This window comes from Lathamus discolor, chromosome W, assembly GCF_037157495.1.
Source record: "Lathamus discolor isolate bLatDis1 chromosome W, bLatDis1.hap1, whole genome shotgun sequence".
NCBI classification, from domain to species: domain Eukaryota; kingdom Metazoa; phylum Chordata; class Aves; order Psittaciformes; family Psittacidae; genus Lathamus; species Lathamus discolor.
The window spans coordinates 36,178,323-36,203,722 of record NC_088908.1 but is presented as its reverse complement, the minus strand read 5'-3'; the positions used below and the strand labels follow the sequence as shown (position 1 = coordinate 36,203,722).

At 39.2% G+C, this 25,400-nt stretch overlaps 2 protein-coding genes across 2 annotated transcripts; both read left to right on the top strand.

Moving 5' to 3' along the window:
• Positions 1-112: 112 nt before the first annotated feature.
• On the top strand, positions 113-21,518 carry LOC136004325 (SUMO-activating enzyme subunit 2-like). Its single transcript, XM_065660745.1, has 17 exons — positions 113-130; positions 8,113-8,196; positions 8,463-8,533; positions 9,632-9,696; positions 10,157-10,257; positions 10,423-10,544; positions 11,354-11,421; positions 13,215-13,330; positions 14,954-15,053; positions 15,590-15,750; positions 16,646-16,739; positions 16,829-16,941; positions 17,411-17,566; positions 18,140-18,236; positions 18,874-18,979; positions 19,750-19,886; positions 20,721-21,518. The coding sequence occupies exons 1-17, from the start codon at positions 128-130 to the stop codon at positions 20,894-20,896; spliced, it is 1,770 nt and encodes a 589-aa protein (XP_065516817.1). The 5' UTR covers positions 113-127; the 3' UTR covers positions 20,897-21,518.
• LOC136004286 (small ribosomal subunit protein uS3-like) lies at positions 2,352-2,856 on the top strand. The gene has a single exon (XM_065660645.1). The coding sequence runs from the start codon at positions 2,434-2,436 to the stop codon at positions 2,785-2,787; it is 354 nt and encodes a 117-aa protein (XP_065516717.1). The 5' UTR covers positions 2,352-2,433; the 3' UTR covers positions 2,788-2,856.
• Positions 21,519-25,400: the final 3,882 nt, after the last annotated feature.

The following is a 25,400-nucleotide window of genomic DNA, read 5'->3' as shown; positions in this document are numbered from 1 at the left end:
CGGGCTACCGGCTGTAGCCGAGGAACAGAGCAGGCGGACACCCGCGGAAAGGAGGGGCAGCGCTCTGGGCCGAGCGCGAGATTTGTGTACCTGCCAGTCTAGTCTGACTTGAATCCCTGCAGCCGACATGGTGAGCATTTCTCCTTTAAAAAGTAGTTTTGCAAACACATTCCATCATTTTAGCCCCCACCCATCCCCTTTTTAAATCCACACTTTTAGTGCATTGTTTTATGCAGCAGCATTAAACCTGTACAAAACGTTTCAAAGACACTTAAATTACTCCTCCATTAAGTCAATTAAAATACTGCAATTCAGCCTAAACTAACAGGAAACTCCACAGAAGACTTGAGACTGCTTTAAACTAAAGCAGCTTGATGAGTCTGTGAGGACCAGACTGTGGTAACAAGGCAGGTGCTGTGGCTACCCCATCATTGTACCTGAGAGAGGAATAAAATCTCCACCAAAAATCTCCACCCCTTCCCCATCCAAAGAAATGTGACTGTCAGAGCACATTTCAAGCACATTTCACCATGCAAATGTAGCTTATTCCTCATCAGAAAAACAGAGAAAAGCTTCATGATAGGAAGACTGCAGTGATAGCAAGGCTCCTTCAGCCGTTACCTACTGAGTATTGAATCTGTGGTCAAAACAAAGCAGATTTGTTTTTTAAAGTCAAGCTTACATTAAGTTCTTCACTGCTAATAGTTTCTAAAAACTGCATCCTATTTGGCTGATGAATGTTAACAGACTGTCTCATTTCAGTTAGCTATAGAATCATAGAATCATAGAATACTTAGGGTTGGAAAGGACCTCAAGATGATCTAGTTCCAACCCCCCTGCCATGGGCAGGGACACCTCACACTAAACCATCCCACACAAGGCTCGATCCAACCTGGCCTTCAACACTGCCAGGGATGGAGCACTCACAACCTCCCTAGGCAACCAATTCCAGTGTCTCACCACCCTAACAGGAAAGAATTTCCTCCTTATATCCAATGTAAACTTCCCCTATTTAAGTTTTAACCCGTTACCCCTTGTCCTGTCACTACAGTCCCTGACAAAGAGTCCCTCCCCAGCATCCCTATAGGCCCCCTTCAGGTACTGGAAGGCTGCTATGAGGTCTCCATGCAGCCTTCTCTTCTCCAGGCTGAACAGCCCCAACTTTCTCAGCCTATCTTCATACGGGAGGTGCTCCAGTCCCCTGATCATCCTCGTGACCCTCCTCTGGACTTGTTCCAGCAGTTCCATGTCCTTTTTATGTTGAGGACACCAGAACTGCACACAATACTCCAGGTGAGGTCTCACAAGAGCAGAGTAGAGGGGCAGGATCACCTCTTTTGACCTGCTGGTTAGGCTCCTTTTGATGCAGCCCAGGATACGGTTGGCTTTCTGGGCTGCGAGCGCACACTGCCGGCTCATGTTCATTTTCTCATGGACCAGCACCCCCAAGTCCTTCTCTGCAGGGCTGCTCTGAATCTCTTCTTTGCCCAATCTGTAGCTGTGCCTGGGATTGTTCTGACCCAGGTGTAGGACCTTGCACTTGTCGTGGTTGAACTTCATAAGGTTGGCATCAGCCCACCTTACAAGCGTGTCAAGGTCCCTCTGGATGGCATCCCTTTCCTCCAGCATATCAACCGGACCACACAGCTTGGTGTCATCGGCAAACTTGCTGAGGGCACACTCAATCCCACTGTCCATGTCAGCGACGAAGATGTTAAACAAGACCGGTCCCAACACCGATCCCTGAGGGACACCACTCGTTACCGATCTCCAGCCGGACATCGAGCCATTGACCACAACTCTTTGTGTGTGGCCATCCAGCCAGTTCTTTATCCACCGAGTGGTCCATCCATCAAATTGATATCTCTCCAATTTAGAGAGAAGGATGTCGTGTGGGACAGTGTCAAACGCTTTGCACAAGTCCAGGTAGATGACATCAACTGCTTTACCCTTGTCCATCAGTTCTGTAGCCCCATCATAGAAGGCCACCAAATTGGTCAGGCAGGATTTCCCCTTAGTGAAGCCATGCTGGCTGTCACCAAGCACCTTGTTCTTTTTCATGTGCCTTAGCATGCTGTCCAGGAGAATGTGCTCCAAGATTTTTCCAGGCACAGAGGTGAGAATTACTGGTCTGTAATTCCCCAGGTCTTCCATTTTCCCCTTCTTGAAAATGGGGGTTATAATTCCCTTTTTCCAGTCGTCGGGAACTTCACCTGACTGCCATGATTTTTCAAATACGATGGCCAGTGGCTTAGCAACTTCATTCACCAGCTCCTTCAGGACCCGCGGATGGATTCCATCAGGGTTGAGCTCTATGCAGAGAAGGTGGCCACGAGAGGTCTGTGTGCAATCGCTCAGGCAGAGTCCCTGCGGTACAAGCTTCTGGGAGGCTTAGCAGTGCGTCGAGCCTGCTATGGTGTCCTCCGCTTCATCATGGAGAGCGGTGCCAAGGGCTGCGAGGTGGTTGTGTCTGGCAAGCTCCGAGGTCAGCGAGCCAAGTCCATGAAGTTCGTGGATGGTTTGATGATCCACAGTGGAGACCCAGTGAACTACTATGTTGACACAGCCGTGCGTCACGTCCTTCTCCGGCAGGGAGTACTGGGAATCAAAGTAAAGATTATGTTGCCCTGGGACCCAAGTGGAAAGATTGGCCCCAAAAAGCCTCTTCCAGACCATGTCAGCATCGTGGAACCCAAAGAAGAGATCTTGCCCACCACCCCCATTTCAGAGCAGAAAGGTGGCAAACCAGAACAGCCAGCCATGCCTCAGCCGGTTCCCACTGCCTGAGGGGGTTTGTAACATCTGCAACCAGAAGCTTGACTGTCCTGAAAACATCTCTTAATAAAATCACAAAAGTTGTGCGCGTTCAGATTTTGAAGATGGTCTCGAACCAGATCCTCTCCTACAGTGGGCCCAAGGTCTTCATTCTCATAGTCCCTGCATCTACCTTCTAAGACCTGGGTGGTGCAGTCAGAGCCTTTGCCAGTGAAGACCGAGGCAAAGAAGTCATTCAGAACCTCAGCCTTCTCCAAATCCAAAAAATGAGAAAGCAACACAAGCTTTCTTGGGTGCTGTGGGGTTCTGGAGAATGCTCATACCAAATTACAGTTTGATTGTCAGCCCTCTCTATCATGTGACCTGGAAGAAGAATGATTTTAAATGGGGCCCTGAGCAACAACAAGCCTTTGAGCAAATCAAACGTAAGATAATTCATGCAGTAGCCCTTTGACCAATCCAGACCAGGCCAGGTATAAAAAATGTACTCTACACCACGGCCGGGGAGAATGATCCTACCTGGAGCCTCCGTCAGAAAGCTCCAGGGGAGACTCGAGGTCGACCCCTCTGCTTTTTGAGTTAGGGATACAGTGGATCTGAGGCCAGCTATACCCCAACTGAGAAAGAGATGCTGGCAGCCTATGAAGGCCTTCGAGCTGCTTTGGAAGTGATTGGCACTGAAGTACAGCTCCTGCTGGCACCCTGACTGCCTGTGCTGGGCTGGATGTTCAAAGGCAGGGTCTCCTCTACACATTGTGCAACCGATGGTACATGGAGTAAGTGGGCTTCACTAAATACACAGTGAGCTCGAATAGGAAATCCCAGTCGTCCAGGAATTCTAGAAGTCATCATGGACTGGCCAGAGGGCAAAGATTTTGGAATGTCACCAGAGGAGGAGTGAAGCGTGCTGAAGAGGCCCCACCATATAACAAACTGTCAGAAAGTGAAAAACAGTATGCCTTGTTTACTGATGGATCCCGGCGTATTGTGGGAAAGCATCGGAGATGGATGGCAGCCGTACGGAGTCCCCGACGACAAGTTGCAGAAACTGCTGAAGGAGAGGGTGAATCGATTCAGTTTGCTGAGTTAAAAGCCATCCAGCTGCCTTCGGACATTGCTGAACCAGAAAAGTGGCCAGTACTTTCTTTCTATACTGACTCATGGGTGGTTGCAGCAATAGAAACAGAGAAAATGGCAACGCAGAGGTAAATTCATCTGGGCTGCTGTACTGTGGCAAGATACCGCTGCCTGGGTGCAGAACCTGGTGGTGAAGGTACGCTATATAGATGCTCATATACCCAAGAATCGGGCCACTGAGGAACACCAGAACAACCAACAGGTGGATCACGCTGCTAAGACTGAATTGGATTAGATGGGCTTAGATTGGTAACATAAGGGTGAATTATTTTTGGCCCGGTGGGTCCATGACACTTCAGGCCATCAGGGCAGCAATGCAACATACAGATGGGCTTGTGATCTAGGGGTGGACTTATGGACACTATTGCCCAGGTTATTCATGACTGTGAAACATGTGCTGCAGTTAAGCAAGCTAAAAGGTTAAAGCCTGTTTGGTATGGAGGATGATGGATGAAGTACAAAGGGTGGGCGGGTCCTACTGATTGCTCTTTGGCTTTCCAGTGTACAAATCAGCTTATGGATGGGAATCAGGGAGTTTCTTTTGGTGCGATATTTCCGCCGGTGCACTGTTGTGGTTGCAATTTGCACTTGTTGTGGGGTTGCTGAAGGTCAAATAACAACAGAAGCATCCTCTGATAGACCAGGCAATGTGGACAGCTGCTCAATTTCCTCTGTCTCCAAAGCAGCAATACGAAAAGCTCATCGGTACCCTTTTGGTTTTTTGAAGTACCCTCTCCTGAGGTAGTCTATGCTAAGGATGCATGGAGCCTCTGGACCAGTCACAATGGGGTGCTTTTGCCAGTTCCTCCCAGTCAGGCTGATTTCAGCCTCCTGTGCAGTCTACTCTTGGGATCCTCCTGTCAGTCCAGAAACAGAAATGGGTTCTGCCCCTTGACAGCTTGATGGCATCAGGGTACACTGTGCACTGCTATCAACTGGAGCCTTATACTTCTGTGGGACTTATGTGCCAGGCCATCTGATCCACACAGTCCAGTAAACCTGTTTGTCCCCCACCTCCATGTTTCTGGAGGCAGGGCCTCTCTAATAGTCATCACAACATTGGACACTTAAGTCTTGTAGAAAGGGATTATTCTTTTTTATCACAGGAGCTGGAGTAAAATCAGCTCTTCCACTCTATCCGGGAACTTGCTCACCAGCAGTTGAAGCTGCAGCTTTTATGGGATGGTTGTCCTTGACCTTTATTCTCCTTTTCAATTCACACACCTATTCCTCCAGAGCTGAAGTAGGTTTTCCATCCCCCTTCATAATGTCTTCTCTGTGATTTTACAAGTAAAAGAATAGGTTGGCCCGTGGTGTATACCTCTGATATCTTCTCTCTCGAGCAGTAGGATGCCTTTTGTTAATAGCTGAGACGTGAGTTGGTGCATGTGGGGAGCTGGATAGATTGGATAGATCACCTCTCAATTCTTTGAATTCCTGTGACAGTTTTTCCCCAGCTGAAATGATGGAAGGTGTGAGATTGTCTTTGAACTCTGAATCTATGAATCATTTCATCCACTGTTGGTGGTACTATGTAATTCCAGGTAACTGTTGCCAGTGAATGTGCATATGATGATGGTGCATTTCATGTAAATTTCTGCCACATGGGTTGTGTACATTCGACTTGATCTTGACCTACTAGTGCATCCCTGGCATCCGGCTTGTGATAGATCATCTCTACGATGGCTGATTCTCTCAGAGACTGGATGCCTTTCTGTAGTGTGGTCCGCTTGGCCACACGACTCATAACATCATCCTTGTACGGAAACCTTTCTTTCACAGCTGTCAAAAGCTGCTGCCAAAAGTAGCCTCCACAGGCTGAAGGACTGTTTCTCTCTTGCAATTGCTTTGTCAGTTTCTCATTCCCTAGCATGTGATCCCAGCTGCTTGGCTTCCCTACCTTTTAGTTCATGACTTTCAGCCCCATTGTCCCAACGTTGGAGCAACCAGGTGATGATGTGCTCCCCTGGTTGATGGGTAAAATCTTTTCACATATTCCATAGCTTGCTTGAGGTCTGGGGTCGAGAAGTCACCTTTTTGTACTTTTTCAGTGGTGAAGTTCAAAAGCACTGGAGGTGCCAGCCTCGTGGAAAATTTCTTGTTTCTCCTATGTCATCGTCTAACTCTAGACAATACCCAAACCTGACCCTGCTTATCTTTTGAGGTCAGATGAAATGGTCATGGGTAAAGCATACTCTGTATGTGTGCCAACATGGTGATCCCCATCACTATCAGCAGGCAGGTCTCAAGGATACCCAAAGGCCATTTAAAACCTTCAGAACTCTCAAATGATGCTGTAAATAGTCTGGGGGGTGGCTTGGGAAGGTAAGGGAATGTCTCCTTCACAGGTTCATCACCCAAGGAAGGGAAAAAAGATGTGTATTTGCTAAACACTTCTGTTACATACCTCCCAAAGTATAGAGGTGGTGACCACACTGGGAACACAAGCCAGATCAGTTTCATGATCAATGAGTATTGTATTACAAGTTATTACCATGAAGTACAGTGAAACAAGAATCTTAGCCCGAAGCCCCCAGCCCATAAACGTTAACACAGCAAATACAGGCTGTAAGTAAGGTATGACATGCTGAAACTCCAATATCAAGAGCAACAACTTTGAGAGCCAATAAATCAGCAGCGTGACCAGTGAGTATTAATCCAAAACAATACACGCTTATCACAAATACAATTAGATACACTCCAGTCAAATATGTCATTATCTCAGCCCTTTGTGCCCCACGTTGGGCGCCACAAAGAACTGTCATGGTTTAAGCCCACTAATAAACACCAATGATGCACAATACAATTGCTTACCACCTGCTGACCTTTACCCAGCCTGACTTGGTCCACGATCTGCCCTTCTGGGGCAGTTTATATATTGGGCATGATGTGCTGTGGTCTGGAATACCCCTTTGGCTAGTTTGGTTCAGGTGTCCTGTCTCTGCTTCCTCCTGGCTTCTTGTGCCCCTTCTCTCTGGCAGAACACGAAACTGAGGAAGTCCTTGATCAGAGTAGGCATTACTTAGCAACAGCTAAACCATCAGTGTGTTATCAGTATTGTTTTCAGACTAAAGTTAAAACACAGCACTGCACCAGCTACTAGGAAGGAGAAAAATAAGTGGTACAGCTGCACCCAGGACAATTGTCTTTGGGATTTAGGGAGAAATATCTTGGGTTCAGAAAAATTGTCTCTATTTCTAGCTAAAAATGTTAGGGACAGGAGTGGACTTCTAAAAGAGTGGTTGATCATAGAAATTGTTTAAAGGAAAAGTAGTGGCATCAAAGGTAGGAATAAATCTTCTATAAGTTCTAATTAAATCTCAATTATTGTGGTAGGATATAAACACATTTGAAATTCTGATGCTCATGTGCATGTATTAATGAAGTCGTGGCTGTTATGGGGATTGCAGTTATGGCATCCTTTGAGGTTGCTCATCACAGGTGTTCTGTGGTATAGGTTTTTAGACATCTTAATTGCATGTTTGGATTATTTTTTTTCTGTGAGTAAACTTCATAATTTTTTAATATACACTTAAGCAGTTAGTCCTGGTGACAACCAGCAAAACCTTTTGCTCTGCAGTGTGTGAATTAGAAGACAGTGCAGTTCTCAGTGTACTGATTCAGTTGCTCAAAGCTATGTTCAAATGTAAAGTAGAAGTACTAATTAGTTTGCTGAGTAGCCTTTTTTCAACCTTGGGGAACTGTGGAACAGAGCCAGTGTTCAGGGTGGTTAGTCACATGTAGAGTCTGACTGGACTTACCTAGACCAGTTTCTGCAGTGTCCCTTCTGAGTCTGTACACTGTGCTCCTGATAAATTCTCACTAAAATCTTTATCCTGTGGTATGTAGTAAAAGGTCAGTAACCAATTGTCCTAACTACTGTGCATATGTATCTCAAAATTCACTTGTGGTTTTAGTAGGGACTCTTTATTCAGAAAGTTTGTTGTGTAATCTTTAATTTTTTAGATATGGCTCCATTGTTAGTAATTATTTAAAATGTCTGGATTCCTGAAGATGATTAGGTGATCAGCTGTGCCTCCATAGTTGTTATAGTGCAGATGTAAGTGCTGTATGCAGGTCTGAAAAAGTGTCTTTAAAGTTTATGCATTTTGGTCAGTCACATTTGCTTCAAACTCTGTTAATGGTTTTCTTCCTTTTGTTTCTGTAAAAGTGAAATGTCTGTCTCTTTTGTGTTTATAGATTGATTTGGATACTATCGATGTCAGCAATCTCAACAGGCAGTTTTTGTTTCAAAAGAAACATGTTGGAAGATCAAAATCACAGGTGAGTTAAAAGTCAAAGGTCATGTCTTACTGTCCACAAAATAATACTGAGTGTTAGAAATATGTCACAGTCTTGTTTCTACTGTGAAGAGGGAAATGTTGGTTAGTTGATCATGACTATCCACAGCATTTCATTACAAAAGTTTTTAAATCTCTTAAGGTAGTCAACTTGATACTCAACTGGTATTAAGTCTATCTTTAGAAGGAAGGAAGAAATAATAAGTTGTGGTTGTTTTTTGTTATTTTTGTTTTTTTTTTTTTTTCTAGGTTGCCAAGGAAAGCGTGTTACAGTTTTATCCAGAGGCTAATATTATAGCTTACCATGATAGCATCATGAAGTATGTTTGGTTTTATGCTCTAATTGCATGTTTTGGTTTGCCAGTACTGTGTTATTTAAGTGCTATGATGGCGTGCTTTAAGACACTTTACACAGCTACCACAGTAAGAAGAAAAAGCTGTAAATGTGAGACTACCACAAACCTGAGTGGGAGTGTGGATTTTGAATGAGTTTTCTTAAGCTCTGGTATTAAGTTGTAGTCATTTGTTTGTGTGGTTTTTTTTTAATTAGCAGTACTTACTATATAAGTTTCTATACTGTAAGGCTGCCCTGATGTTTTGAGCAATAATTAGATTAAAATAAATGTGAATGTTGGGTCTGTAATGAAAAAAAGTCCTTTTTAGGTAACTGTCATTTATACGTGCACAAAACTGTTAAAATTTAGTCTTTATGATCCATAACCAATAAGTACAGGATTATGTAGATTTTCATTAGCTGTTTCCCATGTTTTACATTTCTTTGGTTTCTTAAAAACTGATATTCTGTCATGTTAAGGTTTGAACTCTGAATTTGCTATTAGCCACTGAAACACCGAATCATTGCATGCTTCTGAAACTGTAAAGCGGTTAATCCTGTTTCCTCTGTACTCTCTTGTCACCTTCTTTAAATCAGAAAAATGCAGTGTAAAGATATTAAAGCACTGAGATTGGCTCCTAAGAGTATGGAGGCACAATCAAAACCAATTGAGCTACCACAGTATAATGAATTATCAACAGTCTGAGGAGCTATGGTAATTACAGTGTGCATGTTTTAGCCTCAGCTGGTGGTTTTTAAGGTCTATTATCACAGCTCAGACAATTTATTCATTAGGTCAGAACAGTATAATCACTTCTTAGCTGTTTCATTGGTCAAATTAGTACTAATTGCAATAGCTTCATTCCAGCAGCTTTCATCCAGCTTTAAAATGGGCAGAAGGCAAATGGGGCAGTTAAAGGCTAGCAGTAAATTCATAATGTGTAATTTATCACAGGAACATCAGTCTACACTTTGCATGTGTATTGTTTCTGTTATGGCATAATAATAACTTTGATATACCATTTTGAGTATTGGGCTTTTGTGTTGTGTTTTGTTTTTGTTTTTGTTTTTTTTTCTTCTGTAGCCCTGACTATAATGTGGAGTTCTTCCGCCAGTTTACGTTGGTTATGAATGCTCTGGATAACAGAGGTGAAGTTTTCACCATGATTTTATATTGGAGATAAAAATACTGTTGCTTGTTCATACAAACAGACCTTTAATGTGTTCTACTCTTGGTACTTCTGCAATGTCAGTTAAATAACAAGTATTCTCTTAAATTCTCCTAATGCTTGTGTGCTTTACTAGAAACTTAAAGGGTAGTTAGTGCTTTTACAGGTGTTTAGAAAGTAAATATTAACTGCTGTGCTGCTGCTTTATGTAAACTGATGGTTATTGTGTGTACATATGTAACTTTATTCATTTGAGTTTGCTATATATAAGTGTTGATATATTTTGTGTTAATTGGAAAATTGTGAAAAAGGTGTAGTGCTCTATAATGAAATAAGGCAGATTAAGGATACATGTTTGCATAGGAGGCTAGTTTGAATTTGGAGAAGTAAAACTTTTTTCTAATTATTCGAGTTTTCCTTCAAAACTCTTGGATTTGCAGTTGCCCGTAACCATGTGAACAGGATGTGTCTAGCTGCTGATGTTCCTCTTATAGAGAGTGGAACTGCAGGCTACCTTGGACAAGTAACAGTTATCAAAAAGGTTAGTTTGTGTATTATTACTCTTGTCACTTTAAGTTTAAATTGTTGGCTGTTTTAGACAACAGGGCATTAGGTGTTTTGAGATACAGTTACAGTTCAGCTGGTAATAGCATATGCTATCAGTAGCTTTCACAGTGTGACAAGTAAATATTTCACTTTTCACCAGGGAGTGACAGAATGCTATGAATGTCATCCCAAACCAACTCAGAAGACTTTTCCAGGCTGCACAATCCGAAATACACCATCGGAACCTATCCATTGCATTGTGTGGGCTAAGTATTTGTTCAAGTAAGTAATTTATTTAAAAAGAAAACGGGTACTGTGGTTTACTCTTCTGGTTGCTAAACCTACAGGCAGAGAAATTAAGTGGATATCTACTTTTTGGTTTGGTTACTTTTTCAAATGAATATGGATTATAGGGAAAATCTCCAGTTCTTTGACCTGGCTTTTGGGGTGCAGGTTTGTGGGTTTTTGTTTGGTGGTTTGGTTTGGGTTTTTTTGGTTTTAGTTTTTTTGGGGGGGGTTGGGTTTGTTTTTGTGTGTGTGTGTTTGTGTGTGTGGTGTGGTTTGATTTTGTTGTTGTTGTTTGGTGGGTTTTTTTGTTTGTTTTGTTTTTTGGGTTTTTTTTTTTTTTAATCTAAAGATGGAAGGTTGGTTAGTACTTAGGCCTTGCTTTAATATTGCAGAAAATCTGGCAGTTTGGCACTGTAGTTTAGGTTAAGTTTACTTTATTCTTCCCCTGTGTGTGAAGTTAACACATTTTTCAGTTTAATGCATGTGTTAACAGATGTAAAGTTTGCTGGTATCTTGGAGGGTTATAACCAATGTATTCAGTACTGCAGTATAAATACAATGCTAGGTGAACTATTGAGTTATACAGAACTGGTTTGCTAAATTTATTTTTGTATTGGACATTTTATGTTGTCAGTGTTAAGACTGTGTGTGATTAATCCAAACAATTTAAAAAGCAATGTATGAAATGGTGCTCTGATAGCAAGAATTCTAAAGTGTATATATATCCATTAGCAAATATTTCAGTCTTTAACAAGATATGATGAAATTCTAGTGTGGTGTTGTTGTTCTTAATTATTATATAGCCAGTTGTTTGGAGAAGAAGATGCTGATCAAGAAGTCTCTCCTGACAGAGCTGATCCTGAAGCTGCTTGTGAGTGTGAAATAAGCTGGTAGCTTACCCTGTTACTAAACTGTTCTTGTTTCTGTACATCTCTTAAGGTTAGAGAGTTCAGCTAAGTTTTCTTTTAAGAGGATTCCAGCTGCTGTGCCCTTGGGCAGTAAGAGTTCGGGGTGTGTTGACAGTAGTTTGCCTAACAGATCTTCATGTACACCGTATTTGAACTGAGAACTGAGGGATATTTGTAGTCACTCTACATTTTCCACTCTTAGCCAAGGGGTTGTAAGGAAATACCAGGATTGTATTTGAACTCTTTTAGCCTGAAACACTTCAGTGTTAATCTGCATAGGAAATATTGAGTTTTTTTTTTTTTTATTTTTTTTTTATTTTTTGTAGCTATTCAGTATTTTTCTGTAAGGACAGTAACTGTAGTTACTGTGCAGGTGAATAAGTATCGTTGTTTCTTCTTTTGGATCCTTTGATAGATGAATGGACTTGGGAGAGGGAGCTTAGAGGATCCTCCAACTCTTCAGATTCTCTGAGCATCAGATAGTGATCACCCAACAGGTTGTTCCTACAGAATGTGCAGAATGAAATAGCTGAGCCTTAAAAACAGTGGTGTATAAAATCACTCAAAACTGGCTGCTGGAATACTTGGAAGGTAGCAGACACAATGCCACTTATTTAAACAAAGATACCAGGGCAATTATAGGAGGGCCTGAGCTGTAGCCTCTTATCTTAATGAGCAAACTGTTCATAGTGATAATGCTGTTTAGCATCAGTGGACATACATGGTGTATCAGGGGAGAGTCAGTGCAACCTTTGCAAAGGGAATTCATGCCTTGCAGGGCTCTACAGGTCCTTTAAAGGAGTTGGGAAACCTGTGGACAAGCATATTTGGTTTACACTTCTGAATCTCAAACTTTTTGTGAGGAACCTGAAGGAGCTCAGCAGTCATGGGGAGAAAAAAGGGATGGAGATCCTGAAGTGGATAAACTACTTAAATGATAGGGATAAGTGGTGATTAGAGGAGTGTCTCAGCTTGGGGATGGGACCAGTGCTGTTCAGCATACAAGATTAGGCAAAGTCATTCAGGATAATAAGATGAGGACCAATTGCAAAAAGTAGTAGAAAGCTGCACAATGTAGAATGACTTAGCAATGTAACATTAGGTAGATTTGGTGCAGATAAACATGAAGCAATGCAAATCATGCGTTGGTGAGGGGGGGAAATGTTCATAAATTTACATATAAAGGATGGTCTCTGATTTTTCTCATTCAGTCAAGATGTTAATAGTTTTATGAAAACGTCAATCTGCTGCTTATTAGGAATTGTGATAGCAATTGCTGGATGTGACTGGGAAAGAAACACAAAACGAATAGAATCTGTATGCATGGAATGTTTTATCTATAGAAATAACCAGAGGTAAATTTTTTTTGGTCTTGTTTTGGGTTTTTTTTTTTTTGTTTGTTTCGTTTTGTTGGGTTTTTTTGTGTTGAAGTTCTAACCAGACTAAGACAGGAGAATACTAAAAGGGAGTGATTGGACATTTATGAAATCACAACATTATGTGGAGAATATTAGGGAAGAATTGTTTGCTGTTTCTGCCAATAAAAGAAAGAGGTGACATCAGTTAGTGAGTTGCAGTTGCAGAAGCAAAGAGGGGGAGTCACACTGTGTCTAATTCAGCATTGTTGGGCACAGTAAAGCCATTTTATGGTCCCTGCATAATTTTTGTTATTGACTCCAGGGGAAATGTTTGGATGGGACTTTGCTGCTTTTTTATTTTTATTTTCTTAAAATATTGGTTAACACTTTATTAATAGGGGAGCCAGCAGAAGCCAGAGCACGAGCATCCAATGAAGATGGTGAGATTAAACGTGTTTCAACTAAGGAGTGGGCTAAATCAACTGGATATGATCCAGTTAAACTTTTTACTAAGGTATCTTCTTTATCTGCAATAAATGTCTTTATTTGAAGTGTATGAGGTGCTGTAGTTGGACACTTAATGCTAGCTATCTATTATGCAGTTATGTTACAGCTTCCACTAATATTGCTGTAGTCTTGGTCTTCTACAACACTTGTTTGTTTTACAGCATTCCATCTACATCTGTACAGATAGCTTCAACAGCTTATCTGTACTGTACAGAAAAAAAATCATTCGCATTCCTTTTAATATGAAAAGGTAAACTTGAATTCTATAGGAATTTCACTGAGCATAATCAACCAATCTGAGGACCTAAAAAGCTGCCAGTTATCCGTGTATAATCAGACTCTGGCATGAGAAAATACAAACTAAGTAGTTGCTGAAAGTGGGTAAATAGAGGAAATTTGTATAGAATGTAATGTTGCTAGGAGTAATTACTTTGGAAACATATTGGCATGTAGGTAAGAATTATCTCGGGGAGCTGTGAAGAGCTACAGTGATGGCTTTAGTAGGCACAAGAATCCACTACATGTTTGGATTATTGTTTCTTGATTTTTACTTTACTCCTCCTCAGATTAAGCAGAGCTGAGTGTACTTTATATAGTAAGTTTTAGAAAATGGGGAATAAGAAGCTTTTCAAATCTGTCATCCAGAGGGATCTTAACATTCTTGAGAGGTGGGCCAATGCCAACAATGTAAAGTTCAACCAAGCCCAAGTGCAAGGTCCTATACTTGGGTCAGGTCAATCCCAGGCACAGCTACAGATTGGGTGAAGTGATTCAGATCAGCCCGGTGGAGAAGGACTTGGGGGTGTTGGTAGATGAGAAACTGAACATGAGCTGGCAGTGTGCGCTCACAGTCCAGCCAGCCAGCCATATCCTGGGCTGCATCAAAAGGAGCATGACCAGCAGGTGGAAAGAGGTGATCCTGCCCCTCTACTCTGCTCTCGTGAGACCCCACTTGGAGTACTGTGTGCAGTTCTGGTGTCTTCAACATAAGAAGGACATGGAGCTGTTGGAACAAGTCCAGAGGAGGGCCACGAGGATGGTAAAGGGAGCTGGAGCATCTTCCGTATGAAGACAGGCTGAGAAAGTTGGGTCTGTTCAGCCTGGCAAAGAGAAGGCTGCATGGAGACCTCATAGCAGCCTTCCAATATCTGAGGGAGACCTACAAGGATGCTGGAGAGGGACTCTTCATCAGGGACTGTAGCAATAGGGCAAGGGGTAATGGGTTTGAACTAAAACAGGGGAAGTTTGGGTTAGATATAAGGAAAAAGTTCTTTACTGTGAGGGTGGTGAGGCACTGGAACAGGTTGCCCAAAGTAGTAAATGCTTCATCTCTGGCAGTGTTCAAAGCCAGGTTGGACAGAGCCTTGGGTGACATGGTCTAAGTGTGAGATGTCCCTGCCTATGGCAGGGGCTTTGGAACTAGGTGATCTTAAGGTCCTTTCCAACCCTAACCATTCTATGATTCTGTGTGGTTAAAAATATTTTCAAGGAGAAGAGCAAGACCTCATAAATCTAATACTAATTTTTCCATTTCACAGCAATTTTAAAAATAAACTATACTTATTTTTTTACCTTTCATTTTAATGTGCTTTGTTTGGTTTTTGTTGTTGTTTGTTTTAATGTTTCCTAGCTTTTCAAAGATGACATTAGGTATTTGCTGACAATGGATAAGCTGTGGCAGAAAAGAAAGCCTCCAGTACCACTGGACTGGATTGAGGTACAAAATCAAGGTAATTGTCCCTCCTCCCACTGTTTATTTGTAAGCCATACCTGCTGTTTGTTAAGGCAGCTCTGCGATACATGCATTTTCTTACTGCCACAGTTGAGTGCTGATAATGAACATCTTAACTCTTTGTGATTCCGGAAGATTTTAAATTTTTCTCTATCTAGAAACCATCATTTTCTAAAAATGTTTTGCAATTGTTATTTTAGATACTCGGTATTTGCTGTAGAAAATTCACATTTCACAAAATTACATATCAGCTTATTCTAGGAGCACTGATACATTTTATCTCTGAAAGCTGAGTTTTGCTGTAAAAGTACATTTGCTGTAATTTGTGCACGTGTAGGTGATAGATGTAAATGTAGTTGCAGTTTTAAATTCAGATTTGTGATTTGCTGTAAAATGTTGGGGCTACTATAGTTTAAAGATATTCTTCAATTTAGAAAAGACTTTTGCTGAATTGGAAAATTCACATCTCTTTGAGAGATCTTTTGTGAGTTTTTTAGGTCTTCCTAATCTTAATTATTTTTTCTTTTCCCAAAGAGAAAAACACATCTGACAAACAAAATGAGTCCTCTGCAGTCTTGAAGGATCAGCAGGTTCTCGATGTCAAGAGCTATGCACACTTATTTTCAAAGAGTGTTGAAACCCTGAGGCTTCACCTGGCTGAGAAGGGTGATGGAGCAGAGCTTATATGGGATAAAGTTAGTCTACCGAATACATAAGAACCAGTTATACTCTACATATGTAGTATAAATATTGGACTCATTTGGTTTCATTCCGAAATAGTACTACTAAGAATGTCTGACACCTCACTGAAAGTACCTTGCATGTGTAAACCAGTACATACTTTAATGCTATATTTTGTAACTCATTGAGTGTAAAGGTTAACTATTGTGATGTAAAATAATTCACCAACTTCAAAAAGCATAAAAGCAGAAGTACTTGTTGTATTCTGATTTTTTGTAAATATTTTAACAATGCAACTTAATTTTTTCCTTTTTAGCTTTCTGTAAAACATGCTCATAAGCAGTGGTTTGTAGCTAGAGTTCTACTGAGTTGTACCTTGTAAATTAGCTCTGATGATAGGTATGTGATATATTACTAGTTTCACTGCAGAAAAAGAAGAATTTTCTCTCGGCACCACAGTGTAATCCTACTGCAGTCATTGTCCTTTTAGAATAAATTTTAAAAAAAGTCTATAAATATAGGAGGGACAAAATAATAAAATAATATTACAACAGTTAGTAAAAATACTTCTTTCTGAAACACCGATTTTTTTTAAATTGAGAATAAAACACTTTAAGATTTAGGATTTGGGTTTTTTTTTTTTTTTTGAACCTGCAAGGCATTTTATTGACACTAATACACTACTAAGTACAATATCTAAATGTGTATTTAAAGTATTACTGCTCTGACTAAACATGCCATCTGAAAGAGGAAGTATATTGACTTTGAAATGGAATATTGCAGAGGCTTTTTGGTTTTGGTTTGGGCTTTTTTTTTTTTTTAATCTTTAAGGTTTTAGGTGTGTGTTGCAAACTTTTTCCAGTGACTAATCTGATTTTTAAATACTTTGTGTATTAACTTATTGTCAAGGATGATCCTTCTGCACTGGATTTTGTCACTTCTGCTGCGAACCTCAGGATGCATGTTTTCAGTATGAATATGAAGAGCAGATTTGATATCAAGTGTAAGGATAAAATACAACATTGTTTTATTTAAATAATAATTTAAACTTCTCATTTTAATTTACTCTTAAAAATCTTGCTTATTTTGCAGCAATGGCAGGAAATATTATCCCAGCTATAGCTACTACTAATGCGGTAATAGCTGGTCTGATAGTGCTGCAGGGTTTGAAGATTTTATCAGGAAAAATAGATCAGTGTAGAACGGTAAGTGGGAATGAGATACTTTTACTTGTTAGTTATTATTTGTTTAGAAGTCATTTTAACTTGCTTTAGCTATTGTGTAGTTTTACTGTCTCTCACTTGTTGCTTTAGTAGATTTTTGGTAGATCCTGAATGTGCTGGGAACTTTCAGTCACAATGAAAAGACAAGTTGAAGTCTTAAACAACGTTAAATTCCTCTGATTTAATGAAAATTAGTTGCTGGATAGGAGAGAACCAGACTGACATCACTTGAAACATGGTTGTTTCTTATTAATTTGGCAGCAGCTGGTCAGTCAGCACAGGTGTTATTGTGGACTGGCTGTAATATGCACTTTCTCCTGTCAAGCAGGCATGTCAAGGAGGATTAGGGAACAGGAAAACCTGCAAGACTAAAAATAAATCTGTAGGAAAACAGGTTTTATGAGTGCTGTTACTTACAGAATAACTTGTTTTGTTCTTGTTTGTCCTCAAGATTTTTCTGAACAAGCAGCCAAATCCCAGAAAGAAACTATTGGTTCCTTGTGCTTTGGATCCACCAAATCCTAACTGTTATGTATGTGCAAGTAAGCCAGAAGTGACCGTGAAACTTAATGTACACAAAGTTACTGTGTTAACGCTCCAGGATAAGGTAAATCTTAAGCATTGGCTATGGCCTTCATTATTGTTATAATACTGTAAATTATTAAAGTTAAGGTTTTGTTCAATGTATTTTGACTGAACACCAACTGTTTATATTTCCTTTACATTTTGCATTTCTCTGAGCAATAAGAAGACCTAGATTAGCCAGTATGCTTTCTACACATATGTGCTTTTATATCTTGTGAAAGAATGTTTGTATTTTGTGACCTTTTGATGGTTTTAAAACCTGTTCATATCTAACAGCAAAAAACCTAAATTTGTATTTCGGTTGTTCAGTAGCCACATTACAGCTGTATGGTCACAGTTGATTTGTATTTCTGCCATTTTATGAAGTATTCAAATTTTTTTTCAGCATATCTAAACCTGTAGATTTCAGATAGTGAAAAATATAATTCTTTTGTTCATGGAAATAAAAAAAAAAAAAATTAAAAAGTATAGGCTTTATAGGCTTTCAGCAGATGTCTGAAAATGAGCCAGGATAAGAAAATCAACATAATTCAAGGTTCTTTTTTATAAGTGTTTTTAAGTCTGATTAATTAAATAATCATCTACATCTTTTCAGATAGTGAAAGAAAAATTTGCTATGGTAGCACCAGATGTACAAATAGATGATGGAAAAGGAACTATCCTTATCTCTTCAGAAGAAGGAGAAACAGAAGGTATGCATACTGAAGCTTTTTAGATGAGTAGATAGAAACTAGGAAGAAACCAGGATGCACAGAATGGAAGTATAGCAAATGTTCATGTTCATCCTGTAGACTAGTATTTGAAGATAACTGGATTTGCAAGTATTTAAGTGGCTTGAGAATAGCTTAGTGGTATTGTCTACAAGCTTGCATGTCCAGCTCAGTTTTTCCTATTTAAAGTTCTTTTCACCTGGAGTGTCAAGATTCCTTTCAAGAGTAAGTATTCAACTATGAAAGTGCACTAGTCATTTTCCTCTCTTTGCAAGCCCCCTTTTTTTCTTGTTCTTAGACTGTGGTCTTTTTATGATGCTTGTAAGCACTATTGTAATACAAATATCTCCAAAATGTTTCTAAATGTAATAATAGTGAAGTGCTTGAACATGATGCATGAGGGGTAAATAAGTCAAACATGTAGTTTTAACTCCTGATAGGCTTAAATGTAGTTTTAACTCCTGATGGCTAGCTTTTACTTTAAATATAGCTAATAAATGTTTATCTTAGGTTTCTACATAAAAGTTCTAAAGTACTCATTTCATCCTACTTATTCAGGTGTAATGGATTTTTACATAAATAGCTGTATATACTGCAGGCTTTCACTTTTTTTTTGTAGCGAATAACCACAGGAAGTTATCAGACTTTGGAATTCGAAATGGCACTCGACTACAAGCAGATGATTTCCTCCAGGACTATACACTGTTAATCAATGTGCTTCATAGGTAAGGATTCTGAAATATTTATTTTTGTGTATAGATGTAGAGCAGTTCCACAGGGAATTTCCAACTCAAAATTTTAAATTAATGAATAAAGCTCAAAGATTAAGTTGTGGACAGTAAATAAAGAGGTAGAAGAGGAATTGTTATTTTTTTTTTAATTTATGGAGTTTAGTGTGTTTAGGTTGTTTAGGGCTTTTTCCCAAGAGTAACTGGAAAATGTTTATTCAAGTAAGTTATCATTGCACAACATAAAAATACAGTGCAGAAAACATTTACTTTTGGGGCAGCCAACAATTGAGAAACTGCTGTTAACATTTTATTTTTATTTTTTTTAAGGCAAAAAACCACCCAGCCTGCTGGGGTAGTAATTTCTCTGTTTGACTACTTGTGTTCAGATACAGCAATGCAAATAGAAGTTACTTTGGAATAATTGATGTATGTATTTAACCCTGGATAAGTAATATACATTTTTATACAGTAATTTGACATACTCCACTTTGAGAATAGGAATGGGACATTGAGGAAGAAAAGTAAGCTCAGGTAATGCTTTTAAGTCATGGCACTGAGTGGAACAGTGTTTATGAATAACCAAAGCATAAATTCTAAAGGAGGACTGAACAGATTTTCCTCTTTTTTAAATGTTTTTCTCATTTTGTCACAGTTGCAGGGTGCTCTAACACTGGAATGGCATATTTTCTTTGTTAAAAAGACAGGGTTTTTTTATTATTTTTATTTTTACATGGTTGTTTAAAAGCATATGTATTCTTCTGCAGTGAAGACCTAGAAAAAGAGGTAGAATTTGAAGTCGTTGGTGATAACCCTGAAAAAGTTGGCCCTAAACCTTCAGAACCAACATCCAGGAACATTACCAATGGTAGTGATGATGGAGCGCAGCCCTCAACATCAACAGGTAAATAACAATAATAAATATGAAATTAAAGAGAGTTTCGGTAGTGCAGTCCAATTAGAATAGTTGTCTTCAGTTTTATGACTTAACTTTGCCAACATGAAATAAAAGGCATTTAAATTGTCTTTGTGCATAAATATAATGTTAAATAGAAAAATGAACATTTTTAATTGTTAAAGAATGCACACTTCAGATTATTACAAAGACTTACAGTAAATACACCTTGAAATTATATTTAACTTGCAAGGGTTTGGTGGGGTGTCATCTTAAACGCATCAATTAGTACAGTGTTTTAAATTGTTAGACCCTTTATGTCTGATGGTCATGCTATTGCTTGACAAAAAAGAATCAATCAAATTTATTACTTTCTCCCTGCAGATTAAAAATTACTTTGTGGATGTCTTTGATCACATCTTTTTAAATTAACAAAATGAAATCTTTATTATCTGCTTCCAAAATAATTCTTTTTCACCTGTCAAGCAAAGCATGGTAAGAAAATAGTATTTCCTATTCAGGAAGAAGTACCATCACCTTCCTATTGTAGAAGATATGAACATATTCAAAGTAGTTTAACTTAAATCAATATGGGATGCTTAAGAACTGAAAGCTAATGTTCTGGAAACATACTGTTTTATAGGGGTAGCGTATGAATCTGAATACTTGTTGACAGATGCAAGTTAAATATCTTAGTTCTGCTTTACACTTTTCAAAATATTCTTGCAGTTAAGTGACAAAGAATATGGATAAAGAATGCTCCAAGCTGGATTCGTTGTATTAGAGACATTTTTATGTATGAAATTCTACAGTATCCATTTGAATTAAAAATATATTTTGCAGCTCTAGATGATCTACTGATAGTTGATTCTGAAGATGAAGGTACTTCAAGCAATGTTGAGGATGATATAGAAAACAAAACCCGCAAGAGAAAACTAGAAGATAAAGAGTGTGTCAGTACGAAGAGAGTGTGTACTGAGCAGACAGAAGAGCAAGATGAAGTTATACAGTTAGACTGAACATGCAAATGCCCCTTGACAAAATGATTCAGATGATGCAATACAGTAATAGCATATTATGTTGGGATGTGAAAAATATCCAGAACTAGACTAATTTTAAGGCCTTTGTTCCAAGTAAATACCAAACCACTGGCTTAAATAACTTGTGTCTGTTTCTCTTGATGATAAAGTTCTTATCTCAATAGACTCAGAAGTTTTTCCATGTGAATTCCATATATTAAATGTAGTAGAAACATAGTTCATAAATACTTACAGATTAGTATTTCATAGAATCTACTTTTCATGTAACTACTTTTTTTTTTTCTTCTTGAAGAAAAACAGTTTTAGCCTAGTCCTAAAAATTTTTCCACACCCTGAACAAGTCAAGAAGAAAATTCAATAAAGGAAATTAGTGCCATGTTTTAACGGTGTTCTTCAGCTGGCACTGTACATTACTGTAAAACTGTTAATTTACTCAAGTTTTTCAGCTCGTACTGCCTGGTATATCAATGTAAGAAACAAACTTTTGTGTATTGTTACAGTTTCAGGTTATATTTATATTTGATGTTTTGTAGACCCAGATACTACTACTATACTGTACATCTGATGGACCAAATAAATGACATCTGAAATATTTGCTATATTTGTTTGCACAGTCCAAGTTTATGCTGACTTATGGGATTTTACAATGTGTAGCCTTAAAAATTACTCTTATTTTCACTTTTCTAAACATATCCTAGTAGTACAGAACTTAAGCTTCACTTGTTTGAGGTGAAAGGGGATTTTTTTTTTTTTTTTTAATAAAACTTTTGTGACTGGTTCTTTTCTTGGGCAATCAGTTATCGGCCTCCTCAGTCGGAGCATTTGTACCACCATGTGCATGCTTTTACCACCTCATGCCTTCAGAAACAAGAAAGCATCAGTCTTTTGTATGTTACACTTTGTTCACAGGACAAAAGTGTAATGTTTAGAATCGGTATCTTAAAACCAACTGCATTCATCTAACTAGTTTGGTAGCTCTCAAAACCATCAGTGTTGATCCTGTCCTGAGTTCAGCAGTAGCAGTCATTTTTCTCCTTAGTAGCTAGTGCAGTGCTGTGTTTTGATTTTTTGGCCTGGGAACAGTGCTGATAATGCTGATGTTTTTAGTTGCTTCTCAAATGTTTGGTCTGGCCAAGGACTTTCTGAGCCTCATGCTCTGCCAGGGAGGAGGGGAGGCAGGGAGGAAACAGAGACAGGACAACTGACCCAAACTGACCAAAGAAGAATTCCATACCACAGCACATCATGCCCAGGATGTAACGGGGAGTTACCCGGGAGGACTGCAGGGTTGGAGGAGGTATTGGTCGGTGCTCGGCTGGGGGGAGTGGGGCAAGTTATTGGTCAGCTGGTGTTGAGGTGTTGTATTCTCTTCCCTTGTTATTTCTTTTATTATTATTATTGGTGGTAGCAGTAGTGGTTTGTGTTATACTTTAGTTACTAAACTGTTCTTATCTCAACCTGTGGGAGTTGCATTCTTTTTGATTCTCCTCTCCGTCCCTCCAGGAGTAGAGGGAGGGAAAGAAGGGGGGGGTGAGCGGATGAGCTGTGTGGATCAGTTTAAACCACGACAGTTCCTTAGAATGTGTTAATCAGCCATCACTTGTCACTGAAATTGCTTTCCAATTTTGTGTTAGTGAACCAAAACTGCTTCTATTCATATGTAAGTATGCACAAGTGGCCTTACAGTGCAGAGGAATGGAGCAGACAGGATTTATTCTATGACAATTTGCAAACTGAATTTTGAACAAGTTAACTGTATAGCAGCAGAATATAAAAGAAAAACCCACAAAAAAAAAAAACCCACTAAACCCAAACCAGCATCTTCATAGGTTTTGGTTCCTGCACCTGGTTCTGTCTGATACAAAGGCCAGATCATCATTGGTGTTAAATTGTCAATCCAGTGCAAAACAATGCAGTTAATGTTTTATCTCTTCTTCTAGGTAAGTCATGCAATGGCTTATTTGGAGGCACAATACTTCACTGTGAAATTAAATCCTTTTGAGTTAGTTGCTTCTTGGCTAGCATGAGTGAAGACTAAGAGGTAAAGATGTAAATTTAGAGGCATTACAGAAAGGAGTTTCAGTGCTACAATGGGAAGCTTTTATAGCTCTTGCTATGAGCAGTTGGTTGCGCTAGAATTTAACATGTCTGGTTACATCTTCCAAAATTAAGGCTGACATATGACAGGCTGTTCACATAGTGTCAGCTGTTCTAATTGGTTCTTGTTAAGTTTAGCAATGCTGAATAAACCACTGAAAATGCAAGCTGCTGTGCTAAATGTAAACTGCTTTTCAGAACTGAGTATTAGTGTCCTTAATTGGCACTAACATTGTATTAATGTAGAATTTTCCAACTTAACTTTCTCATGCCCTTGAGAGCAAATTATAAGTCAAAACATTTATTAAGCTTTCTAGTAATTAACAGGAAAAAAAAAAGAAGACAAACTAAAGCAAGCCACTTTTCAACTGACAACTTCTTCAATGCCTAATAGCAGTGATACTGATATGGAAGGAAGTATAGCTGGAAAACAAGATTGAAATGTTAAAATGAGGGAGAAATTCTTCCCAGTGCCTTAGCTTGGCAATCCTAATGTAGGCTCTGTCTTCACTAACAGTTTTTGAGGCAGGCTCATTACATCAGTTTACAAATTGCTCTTCTGTCACACAGCATTCTTGAGTTGTTTATACTGATGCAAAATTCTGTAACGCTGATAAACTTTTATAGCTTCTTTTCACAGTAACAATTCATTCTTGATGCTTGTATTTTTTTATTTACTTAGTGAATTCCAGTGCCACATATGAAAAGGACAAGAAAGATAGTGGAATACTTTACTGTAGCTGAACGCAGTAATGTATCTTTGTATGTTATTAGTTCAATATTGCTACTGACCCAAAATTTAAAGTTTGGATTAGAATACTGAATAAACACTGAATTAAGGAACACAGATTTGGTTTTTCCCTGTGTTCTGTTTCTGTGTCTATAGGTAGAGATATTTTCTTTCTTCTCTTTGCAGCTATAAGGACCAGAAGCCATCAGTTTTGTGCATCTAAAATATTGAACATGCAAGAAAAGCAGAAACCAGGATCAAAGTAACACAGCAAATCTTGCACAAGTCAGTCATCTGTGTTTTGCTTACCCAAGATGACTTAAGGGCTGCTGTCTAAACAGAGTGATTACAGATAACATACGCCTGCAGACACCAGAATAGGAGGGGGAGGCAGTTTAGTGCTTTGATTTGGAGGTCTTGATTCTTCTTTCTATGATTCTTTAAGGGAGGAATAGGGTGAAGTAAATAAGGGTACTCCTAGATATAGTTTGATATCTGTTTCTATTAAGAGAGGAAAATTGCTGTTTAGGTACACGTCATTATTTTTTTCTTTCTCATCAGCATACTACTCCACCCACATGAGAAATGGCAAGAAATTTTCAGTATGATTTCCTAAAGAAAAGATAAGGAATTGTTCTGCCACTCCTCTCCAGCATCATTTGAAGCTGCTTGCAAACATTAAGCAATTACATCAGTTATCTCAAAGCTACTGCAATTCCACAAGTGGCTGTAGGTAAGGAGAAACAAATGCATGATAGCACTTCTACAGTAGCACTTAACCTTCTGAGGTGTGGTACTGTGCCAGGTCTTTATGCAAATCCATGTGGCAGTTTGCATCTAACCAGTGATAACTGGAGGTAGCAGGAGAGTGCTGAGAAAAAAGTATGGCCAAGAGACAGAGCTAGGAGCTTAGGAAACTGCTAGGAGCTGTGGACATTATAAAGGGGACAGAGAGAAGGTGGTATGTATGTGGGCCTGGGAGAGAAATAAAGATGTTATAGAGGAGTGCCAGAGATAAAAGAACGCTAACAAGTTTAGAGGTATAGGTGAATATGGTGGAAGGAACCTGGAGGGTACTGCTTATAGTGGCTGAGGACTAGAGTAAGTTTGTAGCAGTGGGAGAGCTCTGTGGGACAAAGGGTGCAACAGGATTGCAGCATTACTGGGGATTTGGAGAGGAGGTTACAAGCTGGAGAATGCAAAGGATATAGAATACAGACCTGTAGGAGAACATCCTTCATTAGGTCCATTGCTTATGGAAAAGATCTATACTTCTTGCAAATGTGTTCATTATTTCCAGTTAACAAGTGTTATCTCTGTAATACCATTTTATATGGAAAATACCATGAAATGTAATTGGTAATCTCCACAAACTAATGTCCTCCTTCTTCTGAAATGATCCTTCTCATCATAGCCAAACTGCATTGTATTGTCAGGTCAGTGCTCATAGCCTGTCTCGTTTCTTGAATGGCTATGAAGAGATGCATACAGTTAGTCTAATGCTTTTCACCAGTAGAGAATAGGGGCACGTGTATAGCAGTCTGACCCTCACAGTGTTTTTGGGTTTTATTAAATGTACTAATGCTATCTGATTTCTTTGCCAGACGATGGTTTGCAGTATCATAATCAAAATTTTCTTATCACGTCAAGATAAAT

What these genes read in the sequence shown, in the direction of transcription:
- LOC136004286 (XM_065660645.1), top strand. Translation starts at nt 2,434, where the DNA reads ATGGAGAGCGGTGCCAAGGGCTGCGAGGTGGTTGTGTCTGGCAAGCTC.
- LOC136004325 (XM_065660745.1), top strand. An exon ending in GAGCAGATTTGATATCAAGT is followed by an intron (nt 16,740 to 16,828) that starts GTAAGGATAAAA and finishes CTTATTTTGCAG; the next exon opens with CAATGGCAGGAAATATTATC. An exon ending in TGTTAACGCTCCAGGATAAG is followed by an intron (nt 17,567 to 18,139) that starts GTAAATCTTAAG and finishes ACATCTTTTCAG; the next exon opens with ATAGTGAAAGAAAAATTTGC.